Below are 24,253 nucleotides of genomic sequence, written 5' to 3'. Positions count from 1 at the left end.
CGTAATCAGTTGAATAATTGTTGAAAAAACCATTTTTAATTGACGAATGCTTGCTGTACTTCAGGGTCTAAACTCCTCCTGCAGAACCACTGACAGTTTGACACTACACAGTACACAGTAACTAGAATTGAGGCGACGTTGACACGTGACTATAATTTAAAACACGGCTATATTTACTAGTAAAGATCTTGATTCGGGAGGAGTAGCCATAACTTTTGACTTCTTGATTCATTAGATGGTAGTTTAACACATTACAAGGCTTTGTATTTTTAATCCTCAACTCTTAAAATAACTCGTCCAACGGTAAATTTGTTTTGACAATCTCACTCCAACGGAGCGGTTGTCCTGAGGTACAAGGAAAACAACATTTTTGACATGCCAATTGATCAATTACTATAACATAATTTTATGAGGAAGCGGTAATTTATCTTTCAAACAACGAGACTCGGAATAATCTTGATCTCATGAATAAGACTAATGTCATCGTGGGTCAAGACTCAAGTATAAAGGGAGTAAGAGTATTTTAGTATTTATTAAAGAGTAAGAGTCTTTATAGAGCCTAATCTTCTTCACATCAGTCTCGTCTTTTCCCTATGCCGCTGAAAAGTCAGAATTAGCATATATTACTATCTCACTAATAACAAGGGATTTGAAAGCAAAGTATAGAAGTGATTACGGATCCCTAGCGTAGTTCAAGTGGGTAAATGCAACTTACCATTAACAACGACCTCGCAGAATGAGAGCCACCCGATTTTAGAGATGGTTATCTGAGAAGCACGGGTTCCATCACAATCTGTTTGGTAGAACAGTTTTCCTGACTCGTAAGTGATAATTCCACACAGGTGATCCCCAGCTCGAACCTGTAACTCAATGAGAAGGTGAATTTGTGAACTTATCGAGCGACGCGGAGAGATTTTAACATGAAATTTAAAGTAACGTTTAATTTCGTTAGCATCTGAAAATATGCACCATCACCTCAACATAAACAGAAAAATCAAACGCAAAACATACCTCGGCACTGTTGATGGCATCATATGCGTAGTAATCCAGTCTAGGGTAAATTGACACAATACCAACTTTAGTATTTTCAGTAAGGTCCAGTTTTACCCAATTCCCGTTTTGGGAAGGTCCAGCAAAGAAGCAAGATCCTCCGAAGAAGTTACCTTCCACGTTTCCATCCGTTACGAGACTTGCAACAGCACCATACATAGAGGAGGAAGAGGAAACCTCAGCAGAGGAAGCCAGATTGGGCTTACTCGCCTTGATGGGCTCAACAGCAGCGTCACCAGGCTCATAATCATGGTTAACCATGACTTGGACTTCACAGATTGTGAGGTATTCACCGGTCAAAACAATCTTAACGAGCTGACCCTTCAGTCCGTTAAGAGGAAAGAGGAACTTCTCGTTCACATTCTGGTAAACGAACCCTCCCACAGTTCTACCATCTACTTGCATGATAGCTCCATTGATCCTTTTAGCAGCTCCATCGTTGTCATTCCTTCCATAAACCGTGATGTGGTCAATGTAGAACTCCTTTTCTAGGTCCACCTGCCAGTAGTTAATGACCTCCTTGTTAGTGTGGGAACATGATCCTTTGTTAGGTATGAGGACGGAGGGGAAGTTGTCGATGGCTCTGGCAGAGGAGTAACCCGCAAAAGTGGAGCTCTGGTTAGAGGGACGTCGGATGGCAACGTTCTCCCAAGCCGGCACCACTGTCGGCATCTCATCCCCGAACACATCTTCATTTGCAACCCAGACTTCTACCTCGGCTAAAGACAGGTATTCGTTGATCAGTTCAACAGTGACCTTCCTCCCGTACACAGCCTCATCTCTCTCCGACAGATCTATCTCGATAGGGTCAGTTGGTTTGGTGGGTTTCTTGAGATCAGTAGCCACCTGAAGTGTCCTCCCGACAACAACCCTAGCACCTTCTATCCGCTCAGAGCAGCAGTCTGTTCTCCCGAATATAGTGATGTGATGGATCTTATAGACCCGGCCCAGGTCCACTTGCCAGTACTGGAGACCAGATCTGCCCGTGTGAGTTACAGATCCATAGCCCCAATGACCGTTTCTGTTTCCATCATTGGCTTTACGAGCATATCCGGTGGAATGAGTAGAACTCTGAGTTGCAGTAGACTCCTCGTTTACAGCCTCGTGGTTAAATGCCACGTTTGTAAACCCATCCACTCTCTCCCCGGGCCAGTTAACCGTTACCGGTGTTTTGTCAAGGTCAGCTTTCTTCACCATGACCTGAACCTCGCAGATAGCAAGGTAAGTGGTACCAGCGGAGATAGTCACGTACCTACCTGCCATAAGTTCCGAGCTGTCACATTTTATTTGTTGTGGACCTGTCTTCTTCATGTCCTTCAACTTACCACAGAGGTTGCTATCAACGAAAAGCATGGCGTTGGCCATGTAAGCAGAAGCGGAAGAGTCCAGCCCCCAAACACGAATGTGGTCAATTTGGTAGACCCGTCCCAGGTCTACTTTCCAGTGATCAGACCCTCTTTGTGCGGTATGCGTACAGGATCCTTGGCTTCCTGCCCAGTTCTGTGCAGTCCAGCCATCAACAGCTTTATCGGCTGATCCTCCGTGAGCTTCAGAGGTCTGGGACGCCTCCTTCTTCCAGGCAACGTTGTAGAACTCCTCTACCTCCTGACCTGCTTGTAGTGCAGGACCGAGAGTAGGTGCTGCTTCCTCCATCTCGTCCTTTCTCACATTTATCTCAATCTCACATATGACGAGTTTGCGAGCCCAGCTCTCAATACGGACCACCTTTCCCGTTCTTTTTGAGGCTTCTCCGTTGCAGTCGAACTTTTGTCCTTCCATTGATGCCATGTTCTCTTTCATTCCTGAAATCTTTTGGCAGATTTGTCCTCCGATCAGAATGTTAGCTCCGTCCAGGATGCCCTCGTCATTTCTCCACACGTCAGAAACACCGTATATGATGACATGATCAATCTTGTAGGACTTGTCAAGAGTGATCTGCCAGTAGTTGAGGTAGGTGGTCCAGGAGTAGGTACACCCTGCTAGATCCCATCTCGTGTTCGTGTTCCCGTCTACAGCTCGATCAGCTACAGCTCCGGATTTAACACCGGACTGTGCTAACTCGACTGTCTCCAATCGGGCCACGTTAACGTACTCTGACTCAGCTTCAGCTTCGCTCTTCTCTCTGAAGCAATCCATCCTTCCTGAAACTCCGTTACTTGAAACTTTTGGGCCTCTATGGCCTTCTTTCTTGAGATAGCATCTACCATTACTTTTGGTCATTGTGAATGCAATGCACTGAGAGCCAAATCTTCGACAGGACTCGTAACACTCTGCTTTGTCCTTCTTCAAAGTTGTGAAGCTCTTTATGTCCCCACCCCACATATCAATATTATCCATATAGCAGGAATCAGGATCCGCACTGAAATCTATCGTCACTGCTGTGAAATCATCAACCGATTGGAAGCCATTATAGGACGGCATAGTGACTCCGTCTACGGAAACAACCATTTTCGTGAACTTCCAGGTATCGTCGAAACCATTAGCAACCCTCAAACCAGTAACATCACCAATGTCAGCACTGTCCTCAATTGCACAGCTACCTGCCTTCCCCATCTCTTTTTTACCTACACACTCATGCTCAGCTGTCTCACCCTTAGTTCCGATTACCGCAAACACATAGTGGTTCTCACTCCCACCATCATTACCCCCCGCGCCACTGGTCTGGTATGCGAACTCGTACTTTACCTTTTCTCCCGTGCTTGTTTCCGTTTCGGCTGCCAGTTTCTCGTTAAAGCAAGGCATTTCACCGAACATGTATCCGTTACGTGTCCTCACTGCGTTATGTCCAGCTTTCTTTAACCAACAGTACCCATCTCTTGTTCTGAACACGAAAGCGATGCAACCTGACCCGTACCTCCTGCAAGCTACATAGCATTCTTCCTTGACTTTGCTGGTAATTCTAAATCTCCCCAAGTCACTCCCGGAAGCATCTGATTGTTCCCATAACATGAACTTAGATCGGCTGTGTGGCAGGCAACTACCAGCCCAGCCATTAAAACAAGCCACTGCATTTGACCTGGGCAAGAGGGGTTTTGTGGATAAAATACAGAATAACGGACGGACGGACATACTTTAAATTTTAAATAGCAAAATTTCGAATATCATGGGCAAGTAATTATAAGGTATACCAAAACTTATTATATATACAAATTCAGGAAAAATATGAAGATATAAGAGCAACACTTACAGCAGCGTAAAACTGAAAACAAGCCTACTCCCCAGAGAAGCGTCCTGGTTAACAATAAGAAACAGAACAATAAACAAAGAGGCAAGAATAAAAGCGGAACAAAAAGAGCTCACGTGACCCATTTTATGAACAATGACTCCCTGTCCAGCACCCACTTACCTTTGTTGAAAGTTTGCTCTGTTGTCTTCACGGTATTGTCTGTAACAGTAGGCATCTTTATATAACAGGAACCATGACTACCAGTGTCTTTATCAGCTCCTCAGGCTCAAAAACCTTTTCAAACTTTCTAAAGGAACGTTCACAGATAACGACGGTACTGAAGAGATGGGACTTTGTGAAGCTTCCCGAAACTTTGACGCTCACGTAATGTTTACACAAATGTCGTGTGTTAAAGTGCTGTTAGAGGTCTAAAAATGACCAAAAATTGCTGACGTATATTGAACGGTCCATAAAAATGAATATTGAAGATACGAAGATGATGAAACATTACTTTCGTATATTAATTGAGGTACTTTATTAAAACATGTTACAGTAAATCGAGCAAGCAATGCATGGTTTCTTGTAAATATTCTTTTTACCGATTTTATTATCTTTTTCTGCATTCAAAAATAATTGAGTATTTTTTGTTTCGGCAGACTTCCGGACGATACTGATCTTGTAACAAACCAGGCGCAATACTAATATCGTGGGATTAGTGCGTTCTGGTTTCCCATATTCATAATACTCAATGTTTACGGTGGCCTACGAAGAAATAGTGTAAAATGGCCAATACGTGCCTACGTTATTTTAAATAACTGATATATTTGGTAGTGGACCGGTAAAATTGTTCTTATCATCAACAAAAAAAATTATATAGAATCAACTTAGTCGACCGTTGGCAAGGGGTATAAATTAGGCACGTAGCCAGGATTTGGCATTAAAGAAATTTGTAGGACAACAATAAACTGGGACTGAAAAGAATCAAGTACTCACGTAAATTTGGTAACTTCACAACAGCAATCTGCATTCTCCAATCAGACTGCTCTTTAATTTTTCGCTGGAAATTAAGCACTAAGCAAATGCCAAAATGTCTTACCAGTCCCTACCGGACTCAGTACTTGCCACATTGAATGGAATAAGTACATGTATAGTGGGATTTGGGAATAATTTACGAAATGCTGAAGTCAATTGCCTGCCGTTTAAACAGTACAGACTGCAGTCATAAACAAAGTCCAGTTACCAGGCGACCATGGGGATTAGGGGGCTTATTTTTTCTGGGGTTCAATATTTTCCGAGGGGGCTGCAGCCCCCCCCCCCCTGGCTACGTGCCTTGTATAAATTAAGTTACATGTGAACAATAATTGAGTTAAGACGCTTGGGAACTAGCCTATCCTTTGTAATTTGACTTGAAGTGACTTAGACTAACCTCTACCAGTCTACAGTAGTATACAATATGGCCCCGCTGTATCACCTAAAAGTTAGGCACCATTTACCTAATTTCCTTATATGGTAGTGTCACATAATCAATAATAATTTGTCGGCCGGGTGGTGTAGCGGTAACACAATTGCCTCCCAAGCAGAAGATCCAGGTTCGAATCCGGTTATATTCACTCTGTGACTGGTAGGACTAGCCCCCCCCCCCCCCCCCCCCTACTGCCAGTATAGCGCTTACACACAGTGACTTAGGGTTACCGTAGGGGAGATTTTTATCAGTGTAACGGTGAAATTATTATATTATTTAGATATCATAAATAAACTTTATGAGAAATAAGACAAACCGTTTGAAACTTAAAAATCATACACATTTAAAAATACAATGTCAATCGTCAGCAATTTTCAGTATTTAAGACTTTGTACGATCATGTCACATTTCTTAACGACTGATTTCAATAAGGGAATATTCTCATTTATAAGTTTACAAAGGATTAAGAGATTATCAGTTTTTAGTACAAGATTGAAAATTAATTGTTCTTTGTTTGATAATATAGAATCCAACTGTAATCCACGTGTTTGAAAGTAATTATCTAGCATCACGAAAAAATCAGTCTTCAATTCATAACTTGAAAAAAGATCAAAGCAGTCATCCTCTTGGCAGGCTTGGTTCTTTAAATGTTTCTCAATTGACCGCAGAGTCTTGGTTAGCATATTAGAGCCAGCTTTAAGTCTTGTCATTTTTCGTCTGCGCTTTACACGTGGATGATCATTGCTACTATATGAGGAACTTTCATCGTCTGTACTTTCATTGAGGTCATTGTCTTTATTTATTGATTCATTGTCACTTGAGTAATCCTTTGTAGAATCATCATCTTTACCTTCATCCATGCTATCATCAGTGTCGGTAGGATATTCATCATCCATACTATCACCTGAATTTTGTATTGCAAGATTGCATAGGGTGTAAAAAACAATATTAAACAGCTTGACAGTGTAACATTATTTTCAGATTTTCATGTTGTTTTTAAAACTTCGAATCTATTGAATTAAATTACCTGTCTTCGATAAGGAGTTCATCTCGTGTTTCTGATCATTCTTGTTTCCAGAGTTGTTTGTTGTAATGGTCTCATCATCAGACACATTTTTATTCTCATAGATGTCATTCTTATGATGGAAGCTATATCGATGACTGGCTAGACTGCGTGAACTAGCAAATGTTTTATCGCATAATTCACAGAAATTGCTCATGATGATTCCAATTAAAGTGTCAGAGTAGCAAAATTGATGCGTATGCTAGGGGCACAAAGTGGAAATGATGCTGATTCTATTGTATTTATACACAATTTTGGAAATTTCAATTTTTAGATGTATCTTTTTGCAATCATATAATGAAGCAATATACAGCTGACGCTGCAACATGTAGGAATACTTCCCAGTGGGGAACGCACCAGACAGGAGAAGGGGAATAAAGTCAAATTCTACATCAACTAGTCAGACGGAGAGTATCATTATATATCATATGTATCATTTTAGTTATCATTATATCATTTCAGCTATCATTATATCATTTTAGTTATCATTATATCATTTCAGCTATCATTATATCATTTTAGATATCATTATATCATATGTATCATTTTAGTTATCATTATATCATTTCAGCTATCATTATATCATTTTAGTTATCATTATATCATTTCAGCTATCATTTTAGATATCATTATGTATCATTGTGTATCATTTTAGATATCATTTTAGATATCATTTTAGATATCATTTTAGATATCATTTTAGATATCATTATGTATCATTGTGTATCATTTTAGATATCATTTTAGATATCATTTTAGATATCATTTTAGATATCATTTTAGATATCATTTTAGATATCATTATGTATCATTATGTATCATTTTAGATATCATTATGTATCATTATGTATCATTATGTATCATTATGTATCATTTTTGTATCATTTTGTATCATTTTAGATATCATTGTGTATCATTATGTATCATTTTAGATATCATTATGTATCATTGTGTATCATTTTAGATATCATTATGTATCATTGTGTATCATTTTAGATATCATTATGTATCATTATGTATCATTTTAGATATCATTATGTATCATTATGTATCATTTTAGATATCATTGGGTATCATTTTAGATAACATTGGGTACCATTTTAGATAACATTATGTATCATTATGTATCATTTTAGATATCATTAAGTATTATTGGGTATCATTTTAGATATCATTAAGTATTATTGGGTATCATTTTAGATATAATTATGTATCATTATGTATCATTATCATTTTAGATATCATTATGTATCATTATGTATCATTATGTATCATTATGTATCATTTTAGATATCATTATGTATCATTGTGTATCATTTTAGATATCATTTTAAAGATATCATTTTTAGATATCATTTTAGATATCATTATGTATCATTTTAGATATCATTATGTATCATGATATATCATTATGTATCATTATGTATCATTATGTATCATTATGTATAATTATGTATCATTTTAAATATCATCATGTATCATTGTGTATCATTTTAGATATCATTATGTATCATCGTGTATCATTTTAGATATAATTATGTATCATTAATCATTATGTATCATTTTAGATATCATTATGTATCATTATGTATCATTTTAGATATCATTTTAGATATCATTATGTATCATTATGTATCATTATGTATTATTTTAGATATCATTATGTATCATTGTGTAAAATTATGTATCATTATGTATCATTATGTATCATTATGTATCATTATGTATCATTATGTATCATTATGTATCATTATGTATCATTATGTATCATTATGCATCATTATGTATCATTATGTATCATTATGTATCATTATGTATCATTATGTATCATTATTTATCATTTCAGATATCATTGCATATCATTTAAGGCATCATTATTTAGTTTTTATATCATTATGTATCATATCGTTTTTGAAATTTAAAAAAAAAATCTATTATTACAAATTCTATTGTAATTTATTCATGATTTTTATGGTTCTACTGATTTGATTAGGCGATTATAAGTAATTTGGAATACAATCAAGACACATACATTCAAAAATGTGACAAATGAAAATTTGTTACAACAATTGGTAATGTTATCAAGATTCAAAAAGTCAGTATCAAAAATATTTGATTTAATCATTACATTTTTCCGTAATCAGACATGAAAAACAAATCAAATCAAATGTTCTAAATCAGAAAATCAATTTTTAAATAGTTGTTTATGTCCATAACTTAATGTACTGATTCCATCGTCTAATATAAACTTTTTGTCGTCGAATCCTGATAGTCCACGCTTTTGCACAACAATACTATAAATTTTATTGCCAAAAGTGCGAATTGTTTGAGACTTTGTTATTGTAGTGCATTGAGTGTTCAAAACTCTTCTATAGTCTTCGTGGCGGATCTTTCTTTGGGCTGTTTTAGCGATCCCTTTTGCAGTCACCGAATGACCGATGGAACAAGATGATGTGCAATCATGAGCTTTTTCACACTTGAACAACAGCTTTTTGGTTACGACCGAGTACATTTTAGGCTTTAATGCAATAACTTCGCTGATTATTTCAGTCGGCTTTTCATCAGAGAACTTCCCTGGAACCTTTTTGTTTGCAGGGTCATGAAATCCTGCCAGCGGTGTACCGTTTAGATAGCCAGACAAATCCATTAGGTTCCGCATTCTGTACAAATCTTCATATCCATCCCTGGTGAAAACACCATAAATGAAGCTGTCGGTATCACTAAGGATAAGTTTGATGTCGTTTCCATATTTTGGTTTGAGAACATCATACCAGAATTCCCCCATGATGTTTTTCGCATTTTCCAATACAATAAATCCACAAGCTATGGGTTTGTTCAGGACTAAATTGCGTTTTACTGATTGTACAACAGTTGTTTGGTCATCCAGCATGTGAAAACCAATGAACTGTGGTTTAGAAGTAAGACGTTTTGCAGATTTTTGATCTTTCACTATCTCAACATTTGTGCGATTTCTGAGACTTTCAATAAACTTTCCGTAAATGGAGTTATTGGCAAGCTTAAAGAAGTCTTTCTCAAAATCCGATTGTGCATTTTGTCTTTTTGTGGAGTTGAATTCAATGTACGGAGTCACAAAATCTGTTTGGTCTGCGGCTAAAACCCGATGAATCTTTTCAACTTCAAGCCCTTTGTTTACGCATAACTGAAGGGTTTTAAGGGAGCATACAAAATGTTTCTTATCTTTCAAATCAGGAACAAGTTTGCGTGAGGCTTTAAATTTTTCACTGTGCAGTTCCAGAAACTTTTTGTTGAAGGGCGACAATTGATGTTCTTCGGTCATTTTGCTCTCCACAGCGAGGGGGTAATCATTGTGGTAGTCATGAAGAAACGCTGGATAGTGCAGATCAATATCCAAAATATAGCATGTTTCCCCTTCTGGGTCTATCTTGGAAGTGTCAAGTAGATCTATTTCATCCCTGTCTAGCCATCTAAAATTCTTATATGGCAACTTGTACGACATTGACTTTCCATAAAGGTTATTTGCATCAACATAATGGATGAATGATGTAGGCTTTGTTGTGTCATGGTCGTCCAAATAAGGGTTGTTGGCTTTGAAATGACGATGGTTAACCGTAGTGACTCCTCCTCGCAGATTCTTCTCAATGAAGGTGTACATGTCAATGTCAGTCATGTACTCGATATTCACATTTGTCATCTTCAGCATCGCATCCCAAGAAAATCCTGGCAAACTCATATAGTGACAACAGTCTAGGCCATAGTAGTCCAAGCAAAGTTTTCTAAAACTCTCAAATACATCACATAATATGAGAGCATCTGTTTTTACATAAATCTCCATGTAATCGAGCAAAGATTGACAGTTCATGGTTTTGTAGACATCTTGAGCTCGAGTGTAGTCAGCATCTGAGATGTCTTCTTCCCTCAGTTTACTGTAAAACGCTTGCTTGGGTGGTAGGTTCTTCTCCGAGAAAACTGAGAAAGATGAAGCATAGTCAAAGAAATATACGCCTTTTTCTGACAAAAGTTCGTAGTTTTCTGGGAACTCTTCTTTTAATTGCTTGAACTTTTCGACACCTGACTTTTTCATATTTGATGCCAATCTATCAAGGGAAGTAGAAAGAAATGCAAAGCTGTCCAAGAAAATAAAGTTGTCAGTAAAAACAGCTTTGAACTTTTCAAGTGTCTCAGGGATTACATCCAATCTCTCGACTCGTTTTGTCAAATCTAGTAGGAAGAGGTTGAGATCATATCCTTTTAGGTTATGTGCAAATGCTGGAACTTTTTTAGTTCTGTTGAAATAGTTTATGTTGCAGGAATTGCATGCTGCACCTCTGAAGTTATTCTTTTTCTGCAAGTGGTCATGATCTCGAACTGGGTAATTTTTTTCAGATTCCCAGTTCAATTTTCTGTTACAAATGTGACAGATTGTTGCACTCTTAAACTTCACTTCATCCTCGGGCGTCATATCTATTGAATGTTGGTTCTTTTCATAGCATTTCATCATTTTATCATGTATGTTAGCTAGCTGTGATATGAATTCTTCAGTCACAACATTTGGATTTTCATGGCTAAAAGTGATCACTTCCGAGTTGTATTCCGAAAACTCTGACACAGTAACGATGCAAAAGCTGCAAGGTACATGTTTTTGATACTTTTCTGTGTAGCTCGAGGTATCTTTTTTACTGCAGGTACTGTAAGGTACAGTTAGACATTCAAAATCAAAGTAAACTGTAAACAGTTTTTTGTCTTGCTTATGTAATGCCTTAAACTCAATAAATCCTGGATCCGGCATCTTGACTAACTGATTAATTCCTTGTTTACAGTTTTGGTAGTGAGTCTCATGGTTCTGTGAAGATACAAAACCATGCATACATTTTCGGCAGTAAAACATCGTGTGATGATGCTTAGTGCGATGTCTCATGAATGCGTTAAAATCTTTGATCAGTAAATAATGAGCAAATCCTTCATTTTCCAAGTAGAGTAGGTCAACTGGTTCGCCAATTTCACTGCCATGTTTTAACGGCAAAACACATTCTTCCTCAACACACCACTGGAAAACAGAAATTGAGACCTTATTCAACTCCTCAACTTTTGCTATATCTTTGATCTTTACTGGGAATTGAACCGTACCCATATTTATCTTCCCGATGTGAGACAGATACTTTGTGTGTCTATCAATATTGGAGCCTGTTGCAGGATAGAGCTTTGCCAAAAGGCAATACAAGAAGCATTTATTGTCTGAGGACTTAATGTTTAGAACTGATCTCATTTTACTTAGCTTCTCCGGAATGGAAACGTTGCCTGAAGCAGAAAGTGGAGAGTATTTTGCAATTTCGATATGTGCCCATTGCAATTCGTCAAAAATCCAACCACTTCCCAATCGTTCGTAGGTGTCAATTCCATGCCGAATATAGCTCTTAGCACGTGACAGAAAGTCATCAACATTGTCTCCTAGTAGTAAGGGTTCACAAATTGACCTGAAAACCTTTTCAGATTGACCCTCTTCTCCATTGACATGCTTGTGGAATGATAGGGAAATGACTAGCTGTGCTTTAACAGGATGTGACTGTAAAATTTGGATAATCTTTTGCTTAGCTGCAGAGCATGACTCCAAAAGAATTGTATCATAATCTGAACTTTTCGCAATGCTGAGATCAAAGGACTTAAAGTACCCCGAAACTGAACTACAGTGCTCATCATTGTCCAGATGTTCATGAATCCCAGAGAAGCGATTGCATAAAGATTCATCGATCTGAAAGCGACACAGAAGCTCATGCCTTGCCAATTTGTCCGAGCGAAACAACTTTTTACAGCTGTTGCAGGTTTCTTTGCTGTTGTGTGTCGGAAGATGATGTTTTAGATTATCAGCCCTCATCCTCTTGAAACATACCGGACACTCTTCAACTTGATGTTTGCCATGTTGGCTTTTTGCTGAAAATCTTCTCTTCATTTCTGTCGAGAGCACAGAAAATCAAACGTAACGAAAAATGCAGTTTGAGAAATGAGCTGATGAAGGTCTCACTCCCCTTATATAGCCGATTGCAGAAAAATCAACTATTACTGAAAAGATCAAGTGTAAATCAGGATTTTGTCCTTGACCAGTTCAAAAACAGCAAAGAGAGCAGGTAAAATCAAACGTAACGAAAAGTGCAGTTTGAGAAATGAGCTGATGAAGGTCTCACTCCCCTTATATAGCCGATTGCAGAAAAATCAACTATTACTGAAAAAGATCAAGTGTAAATCAGGATTTTGTCCTTGACCAGTTCAAAAACAGCAAAGAGAGCAGGTAAAATCAAACGTAACGAAAAGTGCAGTTTGAGAAATGAGCTGATGAAGGTCTCACTCCCCTTATATAGCCGACTTCAGAAAAATCAACTATTACTGAAAAGATCAAGTGTAAATCAGGATTTTGTACTTGATCACATCAAAATCGCAGGGAGAGCATGTAAAATCAAACGTAACGAAAAGTGCAGTTTGAGTAATGAGCTTACGAAGGTCTCACTCCCCTTATATAGCCCACTTTAGAAAAATCTACTATTACTGAAAGTGTCAAGTGTAAATCAGGATTTTGTACTTGAATCAGAATTTTGTACTATAACAAAATGTATGCAATTGACGAACAATAATTATCCTATAAACAAATTATTAAAAAAAAGCTCGCTTAATTACTGACAGTGCTTAACATTTGCAAATTGACTTGGTACTAGTTCAAACTACATGCATCTTACATTACTCAGTTAGATTAATGGTCATACTGCAGTGCAAGGCTATTAGATTGTAAGCCGGGTTCGAATTCGCCTATATCTTTATATTGATCACTGCCTACTACATCTTACATTTCTCAATTTAGTGGGAGTTCCCACATACATTTGGATGGAGAGAACGCTCTCCTAATTCCGGTTTTTCACGGGAGTCAACCCCGAACTGCGATATAGCTGACTCATGGCACTGGAGATAGACTAAGATCTCTCTAACCGAGCCGTCAACATCAGCCTTATCACAGTAAATTTTGATTGCTTTTTTTTGAGTTTTGTAAGAGTAGCTTGACACAGATTTGAACACTGGATGTTCCGATTAACTGTCTGATAATTACAGGTGTACGCCACAGAGGGGCCCAAATTGATTCAATTACAGTGATATTTACAAACATATATTGCAATGTTATTATGGTGTATCATGTTACCAATGAATTTGGTGCCTTTCCTAATAACAATTATGACGTGTACATTGCACAGTTATGTTTTCACCTACTGTACACTCTTGTAACTGTCATAACCATTTGCAGTTATGTAATAATATCTTGTTGCATAGAGGAATATTGCTGCATCTATTGTTTTAGGCTGAGTTAATTAGTTGAATCTGGTTAGATTGATGGTAGCCAGCTCTCGACCGGATTCGAACCTGGATCTTCTGCTTGGGAGGCAATTGTGTTACCGCTACACCACCCGGCCGACAAATTATTATTGATTATGTGACACTACCATATAAGGAAATTAGGTAAATGGTGCCTAACTTTTAGGTGATACAGCGGGGCCATATTGTATACTACTGTCTACCATTTGTAGAAAAGACACCTTTATCGTTTCCGTGTTATCTGTTGGACGGGACTTAAAATTAGAAGGCCGATAAGACATTGGCTCAGCCAAACTGTTGCTTGTTGTTTGACTGGAAAAATTTAAATTTGGTGGATACAATTTCCGGAGTTAATTAAATCTGATGTCCTTGATGAAAAATTGTATCTAATAGGACACTGACATCTAAAACATATAACTTGAACCGCCAAGGAATCAGCTGATAAAACGCTAACTCAGCTTATCAGCTTAATTAGGTTTATTAATAAAGGAATCCAACTCTTCATTACCCTGTGTCACGTGTCCACAGCTGTATATTAACAGGTGCTGAGCATTACGACAGAATCATCATAACTGGAGATTTTTCATTTTCAGAAAACTTTGAAACTTTGAAATGCGAACTGTCGATTAAATTTTTTTCATTTTCTTTAAACAGCAAATTAACATTACTTTCTTGTTTTTTACAAACTTTTGAAGTTCAGTGGGATGTACAATTTACACTTTTTGTGCAGCATTTTGCTTATTGTCTGCATTTATAGTAAACCAAACAGTCGGTTTGGGCAACTCAAAATTGACGAGCTTTGTATTCTGTAAGATCAAAGAATAAATTGTGCGAAACCATTGATAGTGTATCAAATGTATTTTTCGAACATTTGTATGCTGAAGCACTGTCCATAATATAAATTGCCATACTTTATACCTACCAATAAGTAAAAACCATTCATAATTTTACTCACAGATGATGTTGAAGTCCTCAATTCTTTTGCTGTGCCTCTTGGTGACATGTGTGACGACTAGCTCAGTTTCGCTAAGTACGTCGTTTTTTAATAAGAAGGAATTAAGTTTAAATAGACATATGATAACTATTCATAGTTAAATTTAGCATAAAATGACGCTTATCTCGCTTTTTCAGAGACCGTTCGCGTTAACTTTCAGTTCAGTATAAGGCAAATAATATTCATCTTTAAACGAAATAGAAAAAAAAACCTTTCAGATCAGCGTTACGAAGGGGACGAAGAATCGCCGGATGCTTCTAAAAAGAGTGTACAAAAAAGAGCTATAGCTGACCTCATTACTAATGCTGTCAAAGTTTCTCCCCTGTTCAGTGCCATCTTTGGAGGAGGTGCCTTCATCTACGGGATAGTCAACGGTCAACAACAACTCGCACAACTCAAGGAAATAAACCAGAAACTGGATAAGCTTCAGGAGTCCGTGGATGAGCTGAGTGTGCGAGTAAAGTCGCTGCAGGTTGGCCAGGAGTGGAACGAAGGAGCAGTTCTCTACACAAACGATGTGCAAAGACTTAGATTCCTTTTGCACCAAATGCATTGGAATGTGGTGTATTGTACTTCAGGTGCAAATCTAGTCCTAATGACGACAGATGAAGCTAAAGAATGGGCTGATGCTGTCCTCGACAATGGACCTGATGGTCTTGAGCAGGTTCTCTTCAGTCTGCATGATCTGGTGATGGGAACTGGTCGACTGTTTGGAAGGAGATCTTTGATCTCCGTTTACAAAGACCAGCTTGTATTCCCTAGCATCAACAATCCCGGATCTTTCACCCAAGATATGGAAGACTTTGTGCAGTACATAATGGCTTTGGAATCAGCAGGTTATGCAGCAATAAGTACTGCAATGAACATTAACGGTGAGGGAAATAATGTTGCTAACTTTATCGATAATATAGCTAAACCAAGGATGGAACAGCAATGGACCAAAATATCTGAAATAACTGGAGTCCCAGCATCCTGGAGAAAAGTTTCGCAAATGACGCCACCATTCCACATTGCTGCTGATGGATATGGCGATCTTGGAGCCAGATTTGTTGATCTAAATGGTGATGGAAAGATCGACATGGTTTACCATCGATTTATCAATGGACATCACCAACAAAAAGGTGCATATCTGAACAATGGGAATGGCTGGACATGGGCACCACAGTACATACCACCATTCCACATTGCTGCTGATGGATATGGTGACCTTTCAGCCAGATTTGTAGATCTAAATGGTGATGGAAAGATCGACATGGTTTACCATCGATATATCAATGGACATCACCAACAAAAAGGTGCATATCTGAACAATGGAAATGGCTGGACATGGGCACCACAGTACATACCACCATTCCACATTGCTGCAGATGGATATGGTGACCTTTCAGCCAGATTTGTAGATCTAAATGGTGATGGAAAGATCGACATGGTTTACCATCGATATATCAATGGACATCACCAACAAAAAGGTGCATATCTGAACAATGGAAATGGCTGGACATGGGCACCACAGTACATACCACCATTCCACATTGCTGCAGATGGATATGGTGACCTTTCAGCCAGATTTGTTGATCTAAATGGCGATGGAAAGATCGACATGGTTTACCATCGATATATCAATGGACATCACCAACAAAAAGGTGCATATCTGAACAATGGAAATGGCTGGACATGGGCACCACAGTACATACCACCATTCCACATTGCTGCAGATGGGTATGGTGACCTTTCCGCCAGATTTGTTGATCTAAATGGTGATGGAAAGATCGACATGGTTTACCATCGATATATCAATGGACATCATCAACAAAAAGGTGCATATCTGAGCAATGGAAATGGCTGGACATCGGCACCACAGTACATACCACCATTCCACATTGCTGCAGATGGATATGGTGACCTTTCAGCCAGATTTATTGATCTAAATGGTGATGGAAAGATCGACATGATTTATCATCGATATATCAATGGACATCACCAACAAAAAGGTGCATATCTGAACAATGGAAATGGCTGGACATGGGCACCACAGTACATACCACCATTCCACATTGCTGCAGATGGATATGGTGACCTTTCAGCCAGATTTGTTGATCTAAATGGTGATGGAAAGATCGACATGGTTTACCATCGATATATCAATGGACATCACCAACAAAAAGGTGCATATCTGAACAATGGAAATGGCTGGACATCGGCACCACAGTACATACCACCATTCCACATTGCTGCAGATGGATATGGTGACCTTTCAGTTAGATTTGTTGATCTAAATGGTGATGGAAGGATCGACATGGTTTACCATCGATATATCAATGGACATCACCAACAAAAAGGTGCATATCTGAACCTTGATTTTTTCGGTGATCACACGCAATCGTTCTCATACGTATCTGACACCAAATTTGAAACTTGTTAAAGAAACAGTCAATATTGTAGTACCAATTCTTTGGGGGACAGTTCTTACTTATTAGCAAGAGGCAGCAGATAAATGTACTGTTGCTTGTTGCATGTATGTAGTCTCACACTTCTCTCAAGTTTTAGTATTATGAACAGGGAATATCGACAGTAGACAAACACTCGTTAATCGATATTGTGATAATAATTTCAATTTTATTGTTATCTTCTTCTGCATTCAAAAATAATCGAGTCTTTGTCAACAAATAAATTCCCCAATCCCCATTGAGAATGATACAGAAGAAATGTATTCAATATAATGCGAGGAACCGTAATCCTCTTCGCGGCCAAGAGTGGCGTTTCAATCGGAAATCTCAAATATGAGGTATATCTGCAACCTTATATATATTATGTTACCACACTGTGCGTCAATCGTGTGTCTACTGAGTCAACCGACAGACAACACCGTTACCTAAAATGTTTAAAACAATTAAATTGAACCTTCTAATTAGTGGCCGCTTAAAAGAAATAATGTACAAATTCAATTGGTTAGTGCCTCATTCACTGCAATCAAAATATCAATCATACATAATCATACTGCAAAATGGGGGTAATTTCGCTCTTTTCCCAACTCCAACTTAATGCGGCTCATTTTTACAAAGCAGAAAAGGGGGGACGCTGACAGCTCGTTTCGATTCGGAAGATTTTAAATTTACTGTACCACTTCCTAATAAAAGGTCGATACAAAAGATCTCGAATTTCATAATTAAATATATTATGGTATCTAACAAACTTCCCAATCCGGAATTTAGAAAAATAAATGTTAGTGGACATGATGCCCTCCCCCATTTTGAAAATTAAAGTTAGAGCAATTGAATGATGCATACGATCGATAGCGCGTAACTTCTAAAACGAAAATTGATAATATAGCGAGATGTGGAATGATTGGTGTGTACTTCAAGTTTAAACGATGTACTTTGGCAAGAATTGAAATTATATACACTGAGCAAAACCCTTCTTAAGATTTTCCACTGCGGAAGAGCCTTCGAGTGTTTCGACACAACCTTGTTTTTGAAATATCTTGATCACAGGCATTCCCGAAATGTTTTTTAAATTAAGTCGCATCGCTCCAATGTCCTCCGGATTGCGGAATTCATCCACATCAACTGTGAAAAATGAGGCGTCTATAGTGGGGCTCAACTCCTCTGCTACTTGGTTAAAGGCACCAGGAGAGTTCTGGGCACTATTGAAATAGTAGACCGCCTTGAACTCACTATCTTCATTCCAACATTCCATCACTGTGCTCTCGAACTGATCCAAACTTAGGATCTCCTTTGACATGTTTAGCTGAGTGTTTTGTGTCAAAAGATATAGCAAATTTGATTTCAATCGCAAGGATTGGACGGATTAAATAAAGTAAACGTTTCCAAAACTGCAATATCTGGATCATAACATTATTTGTTAGTTGCATTGTTGTAGTGATTCTGGGGTAGAATTTGTAGTGTTCCCGTTTGCTGCGACAAGGAAAACATTTCCTTTACCTGATAAAAGCCTATTCTTTGTCACAACAAACGGGAACACTACAAAACGGGAACACTACCAATTTTGCCCCAGAATCATCTTTCCAACACGGCATTGAAATAAATCCAAAAACTGAACGCCAAAGAAATGTAACACTACTGTGTATTATATCAGTCATCTATACATCATTACATGACGGCAGCAAAACAAGACTACACGCGGAACTAATTGCGAGTGTACAATAGAGTGTTAAAGAGTAATTGAGTGTTTGAGTGTCAAACAAGGAATGGGAGTATGGTATTCAGAAGAGCGGAGTGTAAGAATTAAGAGTATGTGATTGTGTAATATGATATTGTAACAAATAGATTTACATGAAAATGTATTATTGAGCAGTGAGCTTTTCCATAAGATTATATATATATTATTACTCAGAAATCACATGGAAAAGTTCACTGGCTACTGTTATATGTGTCAAACTCAAAAGTTAAGTCGTCTCATCACTCAAAAACTAATAAACAACCATTTTGCAAATTTTATTTTACCGTATATACATGCCGGCAGCAAATCGAGACTACGCGTAAATTATCAAATGTATCATAAGAGTGTTAGAAAGAGTGTAGAGTATAGCGTTTAAAGCTAACGACGAATAGAATGAATGCGATTATTCAAAAGTGTGAGGTATATAATTATTATGCTCATAATTATGTATAAATTATATTTATCTGTACTAGTATATTATAGTATATAAATGTATATTTATAAGCACATCAGAATGGTTTCGCACAATCCAAGACAACCCGGAAATGTAAATTTCAGATTGTGTGTAAATTTTAATTTTATTCATTATGCACTCCTCAATTCTCGAAATCCTTCGGCATTCCAAGAGATAGAACATTTGTATCGCATTATTTCTGCATCGGGGTATAGGAAGATGATGGCGTAAACTGAAAAACCCCCTCTGTTATAATGCACTGTGCACTGTGTAGTAATGGTGCCTCTGTGATCCTGAATACTGGAATCCGGACGTGGCGTCACTGCAGGTATATCCCGCTGTGTACTGGAATGCATAATCAAGGTTGACAATTTGCTAATTAGCTAATTGTTTCGCACGAATTGCTGGGGAAGTAACGTATCTGGATCCAGCATAACTTTCTTTTAATAGTATTCCATCTTGGTTTTTAACAAAATTGGTATTAAACATATTTTATATGCTTAATATTTTATTTAAGTTTTAAAGTTTTAGAAGTTTTTAGGAATTAAATGCCATCATGCCCCGTTGTGATTCACACTGGAACGGACGTCTACATATAATATGGGTTATTTTATTCTTTGTCGTAGTGTAACATTAGCATTGTGGGTCACATATTATTCGCATAAAGGCATAATGAATAGAATATAATACATTAGCCGTATTTAATGTGACCATTGCCTAAAATAAATAATATTGAACCTACCCGGCCTCCCAACACCCTACAAACATCTCAACGAATATGCCCGCAAATATCTCCACAAACATTTCTACAAACATCCCTACAAACATTCCTACAAACATTCCTACAAATATCCCTACAAATATACAAAGACACTTACTGAGCCAGTAGTGAGGAAGGTTAGGGTTGAGAAAGCACCGAATGCGGAGGTAAAAGCCGTTTGAACCAGCACTGTAGCTAAAACTTGCAGCAGGGGGGTTCCGCGTCTGTACAATTCAAACTGAAAACATCACTAGATATTATAATATACTGGGAATTAGATCAAAGCTAAGAAATACTATTTTAACAATATGTTAATATGCAACTCAGTGGTGTGGTACCTCCTCATTGGGGTGGTACCTCTCAGTGGGATGGCACCCCCTCACTCCTCAGTGGGATGGCAGCCCCTCACTCCTCAGTGGGATGGCAGCCCCTCACTCCTCAGTGGGAGGGCAGCCCCTCACTCCTCAGTGGGATGGCAACCCCTCACTCCTCAGTGGGATGGCAACCCCTCACTCCTCAGTGTGATGACAGTCCCTCACTCCTCAGTGGGATGACAACCCCTCACTCCTCAGTGGGATGGCAGCCCCTCACTCCTCAGTGGGATGGCAGCCCCTCACTCCTCAGTGGGATGCCAACCACTCACTCCTCAGTGGGATGGCAGCCCCTCACTCCTCAGTGGAATGGCAACCACTCACTCCTCAGTGGGATGGCAGCCCCTCACTCCTCAGTGGGATGCCAACCACTCACTCCTCAGTGGGATGGCAGCCCCTCACTCCTCAGTGGGATGGCAGCCCCTCACTCCTCAGTGGGATGGCAGCCCCTCACTCCTCAGTGAGATGGCAACCCCTCACACCTCAGGGGTGCCCCTCACTCCTCAGTGGGATGCAGATGGCAGCCCTTCACTCCTCAGTGGGATGGCAACCCCTCACTCCTCAGTGGGATGGCAACCCATCACTCCTCAGTGGGATAGCAACCCCTCACTCCTCAGTGGGATGGCAGCCCCTCACTCCTCAGTGGGATGGCAACCCCTCACTCCTCAGTGGGATGGCAGCCCCTCACTCCTCAGTGGGATGGCAACCCCTCACTCCTCAGTGGGATGGCAGCCCCTCACTCCTCAGTGGGATGCAGATGGCAGCCCTTCACTCCTCAGTGGGATGGCAGCCCCTCACTCCTCAGTGGGATGGCAACCCCTCACTCCTCAGTGGGATGGCAACCCCTCACTCCTCAGTGGGATAGCAACCCCTCACTCCTCAGTGGGATGGCAACCCCTCACTCCTCAGTGGGATGGCAACCCCTCACTCCTCAGTGGGATGGCAACCCCTCACTCCTCAGTGGGATGGCAACCCCTCACTCCTCAGTGGGATGGCAGCCCCTCACTCCTCAGTGGATGGCAGCCCTCACTCCTCAGTGGGATGCCAACCCCTCACTCCTCAGTGGGATGGCAGCCCCTCACTCCTCAGTGAATGGCAACCACTCACTCCTCAGTGGGATGGCAGCCCCTCACTCCTCAGTGGGATGCCAACCACTCACTCCTCAGTGGGATGGCAGCCCCTCACTCCTCAGTGGGATGGCAGCCCCTCACTCCTCAGTGGGATGGCAGCCCCTCACTCCTCAGTGAGATGGCAACCCCTCACACCTCAGTGGGGTGGTACAAGTTTAACTTACCCCATGGTGCAAGTGAGCGACTCCGAAAAAGAGGGGTTGAGCAATTACAGTAGCTGTCCATCCCAGGGGCTTGAAGAGAAGTGGGCCTAGGCAGCTCCTGAAAACTGTTAGTTAATTAAAATAATTAATTAATTTGATAGGATCACAATCAATAAAAATAAAGACTAGCCAGTAGCCACACCAATAGAAATCGGGGTGAGTTCAATGAGTTGAGAGTTTAATCGGGATTAGCGCTCTTCAATAGAATGTTCATAAAAAGAAAATATGATTCGACCATCAAAACTAAAAGCCAAGGATTACCATTATTTTTATTATCTCACCGATTTCCTCAGTGATGGGGGCGACTATCAGGTTCCTGATAAGAACCACATCAGAGTAAGATGAGTAGTCAGAGAGCAGTCCTTCCTTCAGTTCGTATTGTAAGTAGAGGGGTCCTGAGGGTAGTAAGGTGTTAAAGAGGGGTCCTTCCTTCAGTTCATACTGTAAGTAGAGGGGTCCTGAGGGTAATAAGGTGTTAAAGAGGGGTCCTGAGGGTAATAAGGTGTTAAAGAGGAGTCCTTCCTTCAGTTCGTACTGTAAGTAGAGGGGTCCTGAGGGTAATAAGGTGTTAAAGAGCAGTCCTTCCTTCAGTTCGTACTGTAAGTAGAGGGGTCCTGAGGGTAATAAGGTGTTAAAGAGGGGTCCTGAGGGTAATAAGGTGTTAAAGAGGAGTCCTTCCTTCAGTTCGTACTGTTAGTAGAGGGGTCCTGGGGGTAATAAGGTGTTAAAGAGCAGTCCTTCCTTCAGTTCGTACTGTAAGTAGAGGGGTCCTGAGGGTAATAAGGTGTTAAAGAGGGGTCCTGAGGGTAATAAGGTGTTAAAGAGCAGTCCTTCCTTCAGTTCGTACTATAAGTAGAGGGGTCCTGAGGGTAATAAGGTGTTAAAGAGGGGTCCTGAGGGTAATAAGGTGTTAAAGAGCAGTCCTTCCTTCAGTTCGTACTGTAAGTAGAGGAGTCCTGAAGGTAATAAGGTGTTAAAGAGGGATCCTGAGGGTAATAAGGTGTTAAAGAGCAGTCCTTCCTTCAGTTCGTACTGTAAGTAGAGGGGTCCTGAGGGTAATAAGGTGTTAAAGAGGGGTCCTGAGGGTAATAAGGTGTTAAAGAGGGGTCCTTCCTTCAGTTCGTACTGTTAGTGGAGTGGTCCTGAGGGTAATAAGGTGTTAAAGAGCAGTCCTTCCTTCAGTTCGTACTGTAAGTAGAGGGGTCCTGAGGCCAGGGTAATAAGGTGTTAAAGAGGGGTCCTTCCTTCAGTTCGTACTGTTAGTAGAGGGGTCCTGAGGGTAATAAGGTGTTAAAGAGCAGTCCTTCCTTCAGTTCGTACTGTAAGTAAAGGGGTCCTGAGGGTAATAAGGTGTTAAAGAGCAGTCCTTCCTTCAGTTCGTACTGTAAGTAGAGGGGTCCTGAGGGTAATAAGGTGTTAAAGAGCAGTCCTTCCTTCAGTTCGTACTGTAAGTAAAGGGGTCCTGAGGGTAATAAGGTGTTAAAGAGGGGCCGTGAGGGTAATAAGGTGTTAAAGAGGGGTCCTGAGGGTAGTAAGGTGTTAAAGAGGGGTCCTTCCTTCAGTTCGTACTGTAAGTAAAGGGGTCCTGAGGGTAATAAGGTGTTAAAGAGCAGTCCTTCCTTCAGTTCGTACTGTAAGTAGAGGGGTCCTGAGGGTAATAAGGTGTTAAAGAGCAGTCCTTCCTTCAGTTCGTACTGTAAGTAAAGGGGTCCTGAGGGTAATAAGGTGTTAAAGAGGGGCCGTGAGGGTAATAAGGTGTTAAAGAGGAGTCCTTCCTTCAGTTCGTACTGTAAGTAGAGGGGTCCTGAGGGTATTAAGGTGTTAAAGAGGGGTCCTGAGGGTAATAATGTGTTAAAGAGGGGTCCTGAGGGTAGTAAGGTGTTAACGATGGGTTCTTAGGGTAATACAATAATCAGTATTACCCGCAATCAGACAACGAATGAGTTTCAAAAAGTTCCAATTAAATCTTTACAACATGGGCAGAATATTTTCAGTCATTATCAGTACCTCAATAAATGTAATAGATTTGTACTAGTGTTGTAATTAGTTTAAAATACAGTGTCAAAGATATAGACGTGGTGTGCGGTTCAAT

General features: G+C 39.6%; 4 protein-coding genes across 5 annotated transcripts in view; 1 reads left to right on the top strand and 3 right to left on the bottom strand.

The window, feature by feature from the left end:
• The window catches only part of LOC134820951 (uncharacterized), an 88,102-nt gene that overhangs the window by 8,849 nt on the left and 55,000 nt on the right, over nt 1-24,253 (bottom strand). The gene's annotated exons all lie outside the window — the stretch shown is intronic.
• LOC134820948 (CAAX prenyl protease 2-like) overlaps nt 1-24,253 on the bottom strand; it is a 44,000-nt gene that overhangs the window by 1,947 nt on the left and 17,800 nt on the right. The window contains exons 3-5 of the mRNA XM_063831616.1: nt 22,443-22,556; nt 22,123-22,226; nt 20,576-20,695 (exon numbers count right to left, since the gene is read on the bottom strand). Coding sequence (XP_063687686.1) covers nt 20,576-20,695; nt 22,123-22,226; nt 22,443-22,556 — 338 coding nt within the window. The remainder of the gene's footprint in view (nt 1-20,575; nt 20,696-22,122; nt 22,227-22,442; nt 22,557-24,253) is intronic.
• LOC134820943 (uncharacterized) lies at nt 348-24,209 on the bottom strand. The gene is made up of 4 exons (XM_063831611.1): nt 24,169-24,209; nt 1,012-4,066; nt 716-860; nt 348-599 (listed from the first exon to the last, which is right to left on the bottom strand). The coding sequence occupies exons 2-4, from the start codon at nt 3,997-3,999 to the stop codon at nt 592-594; spliced, it is 3,141 nt and encodes a 1,046-aa protein (XP_063687681.1). The 5' UTR covers nt 4,000-4,066; nt 24,169-24,209; the 3' UTR covers nt 348-591.
• On the top strand, nt 15,031-17,727 carry LOC134820990 (uncharacterized). Its single transcript, XM_063831656.1, has 2 exons — nt 15,031-15,100; nt 15,283-17,727. The coding sequence occupies exons 1-2, from the start codon at nt 15,031-15,033 to the stop codon at nt 17,484-17,486; spliced, it is 2,274 nt and encodes a 757-aa protein (XP_063687726.1). The 3' UTR covers nt 17,487-17,727.

The sequence above is a fragment of the Bolinopsis microptera genome, chromosome 9 (genome assembly GCF_026151205.1).
Source record: "Bolinopsis microptera isolate Bmic1 chromosome 9, MBARI_Bmic_1.0, whole genome shotgun sequence".
In the NCBI taxonomy this organism is placed as follows: domain Eukaryota; kingdom Metazoa; phylum Ctenophora; class Tentaculata; order Lobata; family Bolinopsidae; genus Bolinopsis; species Bolinopsis microptera.
Note: the sequence above shows the minus strand (reverse complement) of the source record. Positions and strands in the feature narration are given on the sequence as shown.

What these genes read in the sequence shown, in the direction of transcription:
- LOC134820943 (XM_063831611.1), bottom strand. Translation starts at nt 3,999, where the DNA reads ATGTTATGGGAACAATCAGATGCTTCCGGGAGTGACTTGGGGAGATTT. An exon ending in ATGCCATCAACAGTGCCGAG is followed by an intron (nt 861 to 1,011) that starts GTATGTTTTGCG and finishes ATTGAGTTACAG; the next exon opens with GTTCGAGCTGGGGATCACCT.
- LOC134820990 (XM_063831656.1), top strand. Translation starts at nt 15,031, where the DNA reads ATGTTGAAGTCCTCAATTCTTTTGCTGTGCCTCTTGGTGACATGTGTG. An exon ending in GACTAGCTCAGTTTCGCTAA is followed by an intron (nt 15,101 to 15,282) that starts GTACGTCGTTTT and finishes AAAACCTTTCAG; the next exon opens with ATCAGCGTTACGAAGGGGAC.